At 36.3% G+C, this 12,104-nt stretch overlaps 1 protein-coding gene across 1 annotated transcript in view; it reads left to right on the top strand.

Annotated features, from left to right (window-relative positions):
- The first annotated feature begins 2,226 nt into the window (after window positions 1–2,226).
- Window positions 2,227–12,104, top strand: part of ube2b (ubiquitin-conjugating enzyme E2B (RAD6 homolog)) — a 15,586-nt gene continuing 5,708 nt past the window's right edge. Inside the window, exons 1-5 of the mRNA XM_037687860.1 lie at window positions 2,227–2,403; window positions 6,976–7,056; window positions 8,153–8,178; window positions 11,367–11,456; window positions 11,939–12,027. Of these exons, the coding sequence (XP_037543788.1) occupies window positions 2,360–2,403; window positions 6,976–7,056; window positions 8,153–8,178; window positions 11,367–11,456; window positions 11,939–12,027 (330 nt within the window). The 5' untranslated portion in view covers window positions 2,227–2,359. The remainder of the gene's footprint in view (window positions 2,404–6,975; window positions 7,057–8,152; window positions 8,179–11,366; window positions 11,457–11,938; window positions 12,028–12,104) is intronic.

Below are 12,104 nucleotides of genomic sequence, written 5' to 3'. Positions count from 1 at the left end.
TGTGTGTGTGTATAAGGTGCTGTTTTTGTATGACAACCCAGTGACAAGGAGATTTAAGTTGTTCATTAAGATTGTATAACCACATATTGGACTTCTATTTTAATTTAATTTTTAATTTAAGAAACTGTCAAGTATATCTATCAATGCACTACTACTCATACGCTTTTCACTTGTCGCTCGTGAACAGGTTGAGTGGAGATTTGTGAAAATGTACAAATTTGCACTGTTTGAGTGTTGTCGTTGTTTTACAGAGAGTAAATGTCATGAATAAATTTGACATTAAACATAATCCAAGTTGAAATGTTACATCATTTTCAGCCCCCTTTTTGACACCTGCATTTGATAACAGGCCAAATTGACAAAGACCATGCAGAATAATGTAGTATTTTAATTCCACAGCAGAGAAAGATATGAAAAAAAAATGATATTGCTATCAGTTATCGGCCAAACAAGTTTTATCATATCAGATATCGAGCAAAAATCCAATATAGTGCATCTCTAACATTATTATTTGATTGTTTTGGATGCCATTTAAACTTATTTAATATATATTTTCTGTTTGTGACTTCTTGCACTTCTGATAAACAGTCCAAAGTCTGCCAGTTTTGTTGATTTTATGTTATAATCACTGGCATATACAGCAGTGTACATTTGCTTCAGGTAGATTATGGTGATTATACGTGAAGTTACTTTCTAGTAAGTAGATTATGAGAATACGATGCATGAATTTTTATTTTCCATTGTTATTCAGGTGCTGTGATGAAGTTACAACCTGTCGTGGGGGTTCCCTGTCCAGCAAATGTTGGTAGAAGGCATCAGCTCCCTGAGACCCTGCAAAGATCAAGCAGGTATAGAAAATGGATGAATGTATATATATATATATATATATATATATATATATATATATATATATATACTCGTCATTTGTCCATATAAGAGATTAAATCAGGTGCATGCTGCCGTGATCCATGGATCTGTGGTAGTTTTCTTCTTTTTGTTATTATAGCTTCAGTTTGTTTTGTCATGGTGTTCCTTGTGTTTCCTTTTGTATGCTTTCTTGTTGACTTCCTGTTTCTCCTGTCATTCACCTTTGCATTTCCTCAGTCACTCATGTTCTTTTCCTCATTACTCACCTATTGTACATTTGCTAATCTTCCAGTCCAGATACTCCCAGTCCCACTTGTTTGTTCTGCACCTGTTCCCCGTGTGCTCCTAGTTGGTTTAATCTCTTCTTTTTTTTTTTTTGTCACAATCCTGTCAACTATTTATTTTTATTATTAAAGTTTTCTAGCTCTTGTGTTCCAGTCTGCATTCTTGGGAAACATATTCCTGGCATGATGCTACATGTTGCTTTGAGAGGCAACAGCACATCTAAGCACATTTTTTAAATAAGATAATCATGAAACTTAGACTTTGTTTAAAAATAAAGTAAAGCTATGGCTTTCTTTCTAATAAGTGCATGCATATTCTTCAGTAAATGTTTTAAGATTTTTTATTCGAACCAAATAAACAAAAAGCATGTAGCTTCAGACACAGGAAATCACATCACTTTAAACACACTTGGGAAAAATGTTTATGAAAGTAATTATTGGCTATATATCTACAACAAATTAACATTATTCAACATGGCTGCTACAGTCAACTGACCTAAAAACACAAAAAAATGGATACAAACTTAAAATTAGGTGTACTTTAATACTTTAGTGTACTTTACTATAATTAGGCAGCAGACAGTCACCCCCAATATATATTCTGAACACTAACATATCATTGCTCCTTTTTTTGCCATAGCCTATTTAGAGTAGAGTCTGTCTGCCTGTTAGCGCAATATCTCACAAACTACACATTTTATTGAATTCTTCACTAAGTATACTTTTTGGAGCCAGTCCAATTGAACTTGATCTTCACAGTCCGCTGTCTTTAAAAACACAAAGGTGTCCATAATTCAGTCAGATATACTGTTTTAAACTTTGTTGTGGTAGTAGCTGAGTGTCATTTTCAACACTTACTCTGAGCTTAACATGATATAACATTCTGTCATTTCCTAAATATTAGTTGCTAGATACAATCCAAGCTGAATGTGGCAATGCTAATAGAAATTAAGTTAGCCTTTAGGTTAAGTGCTCAATGTTGAAACTATAAGATATCGTCATGAACACGTTTGGTGACGTCATCACGGCTGTACCTCCGTTGGCCACAGTTCTGCAATCAGCCGACGTCACCATAAATAGCGAAGCTAGCCAGTTGTTTTGGGGAGAAGAAGAAAAGAGCAGCGAGCGGAAGAAACGCCGGATTTGGATCGCTATTCGTTTTATAAGTATAGTATAGGTTTTCCAATTTTTAAAACACCTTGTTATCGATGTCCACACCGGCGAGACGACGGCTAATGAGAGATTTTAAAAGGTATGGAAGCGGTTTGAAAGCCTCCTGTACGTTTTTTTTTTTATGTGTAGCCGATGAAGCTAGCAGTGTTAGCTTAGCATTAGCTGTTGGTACAAACAGTACAGTCTCAGGTCTGGGCTAGCCATACTACAAGCTAGATTAATGAGTTGTATTTAAATTGAAAAATATCCGTGCCTTTATTTGGCCAAAAAGCACATTAGAAAGCTTTGAGAGTTTTGTCGGTATGAGGCATTTTCGCTGTATGCGGTATATTTTAGATGTGTCAAGGGAATAGCCTGTTCAGTTTTGGTTTTTGTTTTGCCTTGAGTTTGTTTTTTTTCTGACAGTTCAGTCAGTCATTGTGTAAAACAAATGTTTATTACGTGTATTCGGCATGTTTCAATTGTCTTATTTTTAAAAGTGAAAATGAAATTTTCAAATTCTTATTGCAGGTTTTGTTTTATTTGCTACCTTGTGTTGTTTATTTTCCTCAGAGTAACAATTAATTATCCTTTTAGTGAACGATCGTGTCAGGCTGTGAGGACAAGCAATATGTTTCACCTAACAAGGCCCTGATTGTAGAAGCTGCCATCTCCAATCTGTTACCTTGCTCCATATGGTGTCCTACACTTTACATTTGACACACACACTCACTGGCATTCTACTAAGAAAAGCCATTGAAGTAAGGAGGATAAGGTGTCACTGTAACTCAAATGGTGAACTTGGTGTCCTCATCAAGACCGCTTCATTTAACAGCTAACATTTCATATGGACTTATTTGGATAAAATGCATTCTTAAAGGTATTCACTTGGGACAGCTGCACTATGCGCCTACTACATAGTTTTGTACAAAATATCTCTTTAAAGCACATAAGTGCTTCTTGTACTCATTACTTTCAGTTTTTACCCTTTTTTTTTCGTTGCTTGTGAAAGCTACTTTGGTGCAAACATAAAAGGAATAATAAAAATGGGTGGAATGTGTGCAGCAGTAAAGTTTTTTTTGTATTTTAAGCTCATTCTAGTGTGGCTATGACGACTGATTTGTTTAGTTAAAATGGTAGTCAAGTCGGATTTATTTTATTTAGCACATGATGGTTGTCAGCTTTCTCAACAGTCTATTGCTCTTGTAAATTGTTGTATAATGATCGAAAACACAGTCTTGGAGTTCATGTTCTAGTTAGATTCTGTTTTTGTTCAAAAGTTTATAAAAAAAATATACCTATGCAAGGTGAGCATAAATAACCAATGATATGTTTAAATGCTTAACATTAAGGTCCAGAGTTTTAGGCTAAGATCATCTTAATTCTATGACGTAACTGGTACATAATTGTTGAAATGTAGGTCCCTCCATTTATTTATTTTCTTGACTTTTTCTTTCTGGGTAAGGTGCCTGTCTCCAGCAGTCATTTTGCAAGGGACGGGGTACCCCCTGGACGGGTGATACGTCCATTAAAGAGCCACTTGGAGACAAACTTCTATTCCCATTCACACCTAGATACAATTTAAAGTTACTACCAGTACTGTGCATGTTTTTGGTCTGAGAGGAAATCAGAGTATCTGTAGAAAATCCATGCATGTATGGAGAAAACATGCAAACTCTCCTTAAGCCCAGGTAGTGTGGCAATCATGCAACCGTCTCACTATAAGGTGACAACTTTTACCACTGTACAATCATGCCGCCTGTCATTTAATCAAACCTTGAAAATAAGATTTTTGATCTTGTGTGATATTATGAGATGTGTGCTGTTATTGACGCTCCTCCAATACTACATCAAATTTGAGCTCTTATCAGTAAATCTGACTGAGATGGACATTTTTGTGTTTTGTTCATGTTGGCTAGTTGTGGATGCCACCGTAAATTTGATTGACTTTAAAATTTAAGTTTCTAGATTTACATCTATAATTCAGTTTATTTATATAGTGCCAAGTCGCAACAGAAGTCATCTGAACAATGGGTATTTCTTTGAAAATACTTCAGGTGGTTCATGATATTCTGTTAACAGACAAATTAACTTGTGTACACTCGCAGACAAAACAGTATCAACCTCATTTGCCTTTCATCAGCGGGCGCTAAACATGGATTAGCACAATTAGTGATTTGCTGCAAATCTCCAAGATTCCCATTATTATATCTCATATTTCCCCATATTTTTTTAGTCTGTTTTCAGAAACTCAGATTCCAGTGAAATGAAATAAACATCAGTCATCCCAGTTCAATGGATTGAGCTGTGCACTCTTCAATCTGTGGAGCTCAGGCAGATTACTGTAAAGGGGGTTAATTGCAGTGGGTTTGTCTGCAGCCAGGGACTTGGACATGGATCTGCTTCTGTAGTAGCCATGAGACTGCAGACCTAATGGTGTCTGCTGATTTCTTCACTTGCCCTACATGCATCAGTGATCAATTCTTTAACCAAACTTTTTGTAATGTAATTGCAACAAGAGCCAGTCATAATTTATACTGTAGATTTGCTTGTTTGTGTTGCTTCAATTTGTCTGCAGCCTATTTTAGAGTGAAATTAGTTATGCTAGAAGCCAAGTGTTCAAAACAAATTTATAATGTTGACTTTACACCTAGTTTTGATTTGTTCACGCCTTTGTTGCTAGGCAGTCGTGCTCTGGCATTTTGCACTGCGTACGGTAATTCAGAGATCATTTGACAACACTGAGAAGTTTCATGGTGAAACTTCATCTTAGGCCAAAAAGATATTAATTACATTCTAATAAAATTGGGTCATCAGCTCAGCCATAAACAGACAAAAAGAAGAATGTCACTTTTTAAAAACTCTTTGGTTATTTACCATGTTAAGAAACAAGTGGGACATGTGGCGGTTCCTGTTTGGGTTCAGAGTGTTTTTATCACTCTGTGCCAAAATGCAAACAAACTTTTAATATCTACAGCTGAGTCTGTTTTCGTTTTCTACATCGACTGTTTAACTTTTGGAGTCGACATGATACTAGGTGACTACTACAGCTAAATGAAAACCCACACAAAACTGTCTAACTCAGTCATTTTTACAGATGTAGATTACAGTTTGGTGTGGTAGTAGCTGAAAGTCATTCGCAATCTATTCTTTGAACATGATGACTTAGAGTATCGTATCATTATTTTCAAGGTTTACAATAAGAACATTAACCCTCAAATCAAACTGTATCTCTTGCTTTGCTGTAAGAGAAACATTCTTGTGTACAAATTATTAGCTTTCAGAGTGACGAGACAAAACAAATATGCATTAATTTAAGTTGAGAGAACTGCTGATCTACATTTCTAAGAATGAAATCCATTGAATTCATTTCAAGCTCCACATAAAGCTGCTTTCACAGAGGCCTGTTAGTGCAGGCAGAGAGGGAAACTGTAACGTCTGACATTTTCTAACTGCAGCTGTGAGGTTTGAATATCAAATGATGTAATTACTTTTTGTTCCGAAGGGATGGGGAAAAAAGCCAGACTGAATATTTGATTGGCATTCACAGTTTCAAGAGTATCATGCATCATTCTGTAAAAACTCTGTCAAGATGGGAGTTTTTTAATTTATTTTAATTTTTCTGTTTTTATTTTAAATTGCTAAAACAAAGGGACCCAGATCACCTTTGCCTGCCTGGCTTTTCAGTATGAGGCAGACATCTTGCGCACAGTCTTTCCTGCTTGACTTAAATAAGATAACATCATAATGACATTGACATAAGCAGCAGCAGAGGCCCAGAAACTTGCATAATAAAGTATCTAGATTTTTATGTAATACTTAGTCCATTCCGAATATGTTCACACATTAAAATTCCACTCAAGTCTTTTATAGAAAACGGTGTACTCCAGCCTAGTCTTAAAAAATAAATAAAAAATCTTAAATAAGCTTTTATATTAATAAGAGCTTGGCTTTGATGCCCACTGCCCGTACAGTCGGAACAGCAGAGCCTCTGGTGAACGGAGCTTGTCAGCAGGACCGCAGTGTGTAGCTGATCTTGTAATCCTGGCTTTCTGTTCAGTGTCATGTTGCTACACTAGTTTGTGTTTCGACTGATTGTTATTCTGTAGTCAAGGTGTTAATTAAACTTGTGCTCATTCATTTGTCTTTTCTTGTTCGTGCTTTATTTTTTTTGCTTTTGTTTTTGGTAAGACTTTTGTAGTCAAATTGCTTCTCCTTACTTGGCTTTTTTTTTTTTTTTGCCATCAAAACATTCAGGAGATGGGTGCCATGTCTTTTTTTTATTTATTTTTGTAAGTTTTATACTTGCAAATATTTAACTTTTATTTATTAAATATTTTTCCCATAGAAATGCAATGAGATATATTCAATTCCTTCAAAAACATTTTTCAATTTCATATTTGCTTCAGCACATTTGCTCTATGTTGTCTTCTAGTTCTAATTTTAGTTTAGTGTTTTACCTACTGTCCTGTCACGTTGAGCTGTTGGCTAGACTTTAGCAGGAAGTTTCATCTTCCTCAGCACTCATTTAACGTTCATTCTGCATTTTTGCAGAAAATGCAATTTCTTTATCGTTTTTTATTTATTTTTTTTTTTAGAAAAAAATGCTGCTTTTCCTGGTATCCATATCACATTTGGTTTATTTAATGTGCATTTCTTTTTCATTCCTTAGGCTTCAAGAGGATCCTCCCACCGGTGTGAGTGGAGCACCGTCCGAGAACAACATCATGCTTTGGAACGCTGTTATTTTTGGGTGAGTCATGATCCATATCAAACTCTGCCCTGCTGGCTCTGATGCAGTGCTACTGCAGCCTACTCGGTGTTCCTGCGTTCCAGTTCCACTTGTCCACCTGTTTCCTTCTAAAAAAAATAAATAAATGTAGGATCGCAGCCCTGATTGTTCTGTAAAGTAATCAGAAGAAAGCAGGGAGCGTCACAGCAGGTGTTTGATAGAGAACAGACTGGGCTTAATCAGTGGGCAACAAAGAGTGCCCAAAAAAGTGTCAAAACCAAATAAAGTGATTATCGCCCTCCTACAACTGATTATCTTATGGAGCAAACCCGGTTCAAGATGGCTGCCATAGCCAATTGACCTTTTTATAAAACACAGAATTGGCTAAAATGTAGTCCATTTTTACAGATAAAATCTGTAATAAAATCTGTGCTACAATCTGGTGTGTTGCCATTCATAACTCGTACTCTGTGCTATTTATTGCACAATATTATTAGAGCAGAATGTTATTTTCAAGCTTGGATCTAATCGACTACGGCTCCGTCATTTCTCAATATAAGATCATCCTAGTTTAAAAATGTGTCATGAAATGTGTCGAGCGATACATTAGCCATTAGCTGTAATGTTTGTTGGTGCATGGTGTTATGTGCAGCTAAAAGAAAAAAATGATTTGTGTAAAAATGACAAGGAATGTTGTAAAAGTGGAAAAACACGAGTATCAAAGTCGAGGCATGGAGTCAAAGTGTGAATTAAAAAAATGTATTAAAAACATCTGATTCCCAAAATCCTATAAAGATGTAATGAAGATAAATGAGAAACTTAAGAGCAGTCTGTGTCAAAACAGGCTTGCTAATGGTAGATTACCTACAGTAATTAAAAAAAAAAAAAGATCAGCCAGAAATAAAGTCTGTGAAAGCAGCTGTTTGATTTGCTCCCAGCAAACGATGCACGTAATAAAGTCTGGAGCTGAGTAAATAAAGATGGTGTGTGGAGCTTATATTTTCCAACACACAACTTGTGATGGTCACATTTTAATGAAAGTCGAGGTCATTGTGAGGATTAACAGAAAACTTTCTTTTTTAATCTAGTAATAACTTTTTGTTCCCGTTTTCTGCAGGCCTGTTGGGACACCGTTTGAAGACGGTAAGTTAGAAATGCATTCCCTACATATTAACTGATTCATAAAAATGTATTTGTACTTTTCTTATACACAGAATATTAATAAATGAAGATTGAGGTTTATAAAGGTGCACCCTTCGTGGATAGTTTTAGGCAGTGTGCATGTTTTCAAACCAAGTAACCTAAAAATGAAGAATTGGCAGAGGGGGAAAAGGAAATGCAAAACCAGTATTTAATAATGCTGGTTTTGTTTTCTCTAGTGCGAAAGGTAAAGTTTGTATTTACAATATGCAGTTGCAGTGCTGTGTACTAATTTTCTGCATAAATACTTTATTATTGGAAATCTATGTTTTTGTTTTCTTTAGATGATGTCTTTGGGTTTTTCTGGTCCAAAATGTTAGTTAAAATAAAATTATTAAATGGATGTTTTTTTTTTTTAAAAAACACGTCTTCCTGTTGGTGTTGCAGATAAAGCAGGTGTTTGACATTTTTTCACCACAGAACATTCAATAAAATGTAAATATGTTTCCTATTGTGTTCTATTGATGAATTTCTCAGACCTACCATCGGCATTTTTTATCACTCAACGCCGAAGAGTTTTTGTGTGTCTGTTGCCAAAGTATCTTATGAACCACTGGACACGTTTTACCAAAGTTTTCAGAAAGTCATAATGCACATCTTCAACTACTGTAGTTTAACTTCGACTTAATTCAATCTCGAAAAACACAAATAACTAACTTGGTCAGTTTTACAGATATTGAGCTAAAATTTGTTGTAGTTGCAGCTGAGACTGATATCCCTTATGTGCTCAAAGTACATAAACGGATTGCACAAAGCATTTCTTTAAAAATGTTCAATTTGCAGTTAGCTCTGTCTGTTAGCAAAATAGCTCATGAACCACTGATTGAATTTTAATGAAACTGGATGTAGATGGATGTAGTCAGTTCAGGTCACAATGGTCACCACAGCTAATACCTTTTGCCAACACATGATGGGCTATACAGGTGTATCTAAAAACATTTGAATATCATGAAAAGGTTAAAAATGTGTCATTTCAGAAAGTGAAACTCGTATTACCAGTACATAGATTCATTGCACAGAGTGAAATATTTCAAGCCTTCATTTCTTGTAATTTTGAGTATGACTTACAAATAATTAAAAAAAAAATCAGTGTCATATTGTGAAGAGGTTCAGGATTATAAACTCATGATGTAACACCCTGATCAGCTGATTAACTCCAGACCTGTGCTACAAATGTCTCATTCCTCAAGTCGAGTTACTATTGAATCCGAGACGTCAGAAGTGTCTTACCTGCTGAGAAGAACAGGACTGTTGCTCAGTGGTCCAATGTCCTCTTTTCAGATGAAAGTAAATTCTGCATGTCATTTGGAAATGGAGGTCCCAGAGTCTGGAGGAAGAGTGGAGAGGTCCAGAATCCACGTTGCTTGAAGTCCAGTGTGAAGTTTCCACAGTCTGATGATTTGGGGTCATGTCCTCTGCTGGTGCTGGTCCACTGTGTTCGTCCACGGTTTGTCCACAGTCAACGCAGCATCTACCAGGATATTTTAGAGACTTAATACTTCCTTCTGCTGACGAGCGTTATGGAGATGCTGATTTCATTTTCCAGCAGGACTTGGCTCCTGCCCACACTGACAAAGGTGTCAAAAGCTGGCTGTGGAATATTCTAATTTCCTGAATTTTGTTTTTTCATTGAAGCCATAATCATCAAAATTACAAGAAATCTTCCAACATTTTTCAGTCGGGTCATCTAGACAGTTTCTTTTGGACTGTCAACAAGGCAGAGGGCCGGCAATGGAGGAGGGGGCGTACCAAAGAGACCATCTTATCACAAGCAGAACTGGTTTGTTCCACTTTGGAGTAAGCTGTTGGAGGAAGAATCCGTTTTGTTGTGTGTTTTCTTGACTGATGAAGCCTTCTGGATCGAAGGCGAAACGTTTCGGCACAAAAAAAAAGAAACTGTCTAGATGACCTGACTGAAAAATATTGGATTATATACCTGGATTATTGAGCATGGACTTTGTTGTTTACAAGAAATCTTCTTTCAGCTTTTCCTTCTTCAGGGGTCTCCACAGCTTGTCATCCTCCTCCATCTCACTCTGTCCTCTGCATCCTCTGTCCTCACTCCATCTACCTCCATGTCCTCTGACTACATCCATACATCTCTTTATCTTTTTCCTGGCAACATCCTTCTACCAATATACCCACTGTCCCTCCTCTGGACATGTCCAAACCATCTCAGTCTGGCCTCTCTAACTTTATCTCCCAGTTATTCAACCCGTGCTGTCAAAAGTACAAGAAATAAAGGCTTAAAATATTTCACTCTTTGTAATGAATCAGTTTAATGAGTTTCACTTTCTGAAACGACTTGACAAAGAAAATTGAACTTTTTCATAATATTCTAATTTTGAGATGCACCTGTATAAGTCTAGTTTTTAAAATGTATTTGGTCTAAAATCAGAGGTGGCAGTAGCCAAAAGTCATGCACAACACATACTCTTAAAGACATTTTGCTATATTACATGAGATAATGCATCACCTTGTATTCAAAGAATTCCAGGATGTAGGTTTTTTTTTTCATTTTTAAATCTAGCTGTGCAGCAGATTGTGTTGTATGTAAATGATATGGAGGGGTTTCTGTCTCTATACAAGACCAAAATCATGCAGGTAGTACTTGTAAAATGTAATCTTAAATGCTTTGTGAAATGTTTGAATTATTTTTTTATAACGACCTATGCACGCTCATTTTATTTAATGACAAATTCACGTTTGCCTGTGCACAGTTGTAGTCCTGAAACTGCAGACTTTAGTGGAGTAATGCATGTGTACTTCATTGTTGGGTAGATATTTGTTGGATTTGTTTGCTTAGTTGCAATCTTGCAAATAACGCACAAGACACATTTTTGGGGGCTTGTAGTTGTCAGGTGAGCTGACCTGGTTCTTTTTTCTCGTAGTCTTCTCCCTCCTGTGTTCCTGTCTAAACTTGCAGAATCAACATATCTGCGTCTGAGGGACTAGCTTATTTTAATGACTGATGTATATGAAACCAGAACACTTACTTTCACTATATTTTGCCACCTCCAGTCTTTTGCATCTCTATTATTCTTAATTTTGTTCTATGTCCTTCATTAATGTTCTTTGTAACTTTGGTCTACATCCCACACCCACCCACCCACCCTGACCCCCATCTACAGGAACATTTAAGCTGCTGATAGAGTTTTCAGAGGAGTACCCAAACAAGCCCCCAACAGTTCGCTTTGTTTCCCGAATGTTTCATCCAAATGGTAAGCGTCATCTCACACATTCTGTATTTAGATGCATCATCCACATTCTGTTTCAAACCCTCTTTGTTTTTAAATATTTAAAATCTGGGTTTCACTTCATATAAAATGTTTCAGATGTCCTGCAGTGCTTGTTTTATAGTTTTGTTCCTCCACTCTCTCAAGGCTTCAGACTCTTTCCTCACATTCATCTCCTCCTAGTCTTTAATTCATTCAACCTTTTTATTTAGACAGTAATCCAATATCATTTAGCATATTTAAGCTGGATTTGTGATATTTTTATTTTTAAATTTCACAATGGGTAGTTCGTGGTGACGGCAACGCAAGTGTGCAGTAAATGTGTATGCTTTAAACTGTAATTTACCATTATTAACAGAATTTGCATTTGTAGCCTCTTTCCATTTTTAATTAAACGTGGAGTACTTGTCCATAAACAATGTAACTGGTGCAAAAATAAATGCTATTTTTTTTTTCTCTTCCACCAGTTTATGCTGATGGCAGTATATGTTTAGACATCCTTCAGAATCGCTGGAGCCCAACTTATGATGTCTCATCCATACTCACTTCTATCCAGGTTTGTTACTTTGACTGCCTTGAATGGTGAACGGCATGCACAAGCACATCTCCAAAGTGCCTAACTGGCCGGGGGGG

This window comes from Nematolebias whitei, chromosome 14 (genome assembly GCF_014905685.2).
Source record: "Nematolebias whitei isolate Nwh7 chromosome 14, NemWhi1, whole genome shotgun sequence".
Taxonomy (NCBI): domain Eukaryota; kingdom Metazoa; phylum Chordata; class Actinopteri; order Cyprinodontiformes; family Rivulidae; genus Nematolebias; species Nematolebias whitei.
Note: the sequence above shows the minus strand (reverse complement) of the source record. Positions and strands in the feature narration are given on the sequence as shown.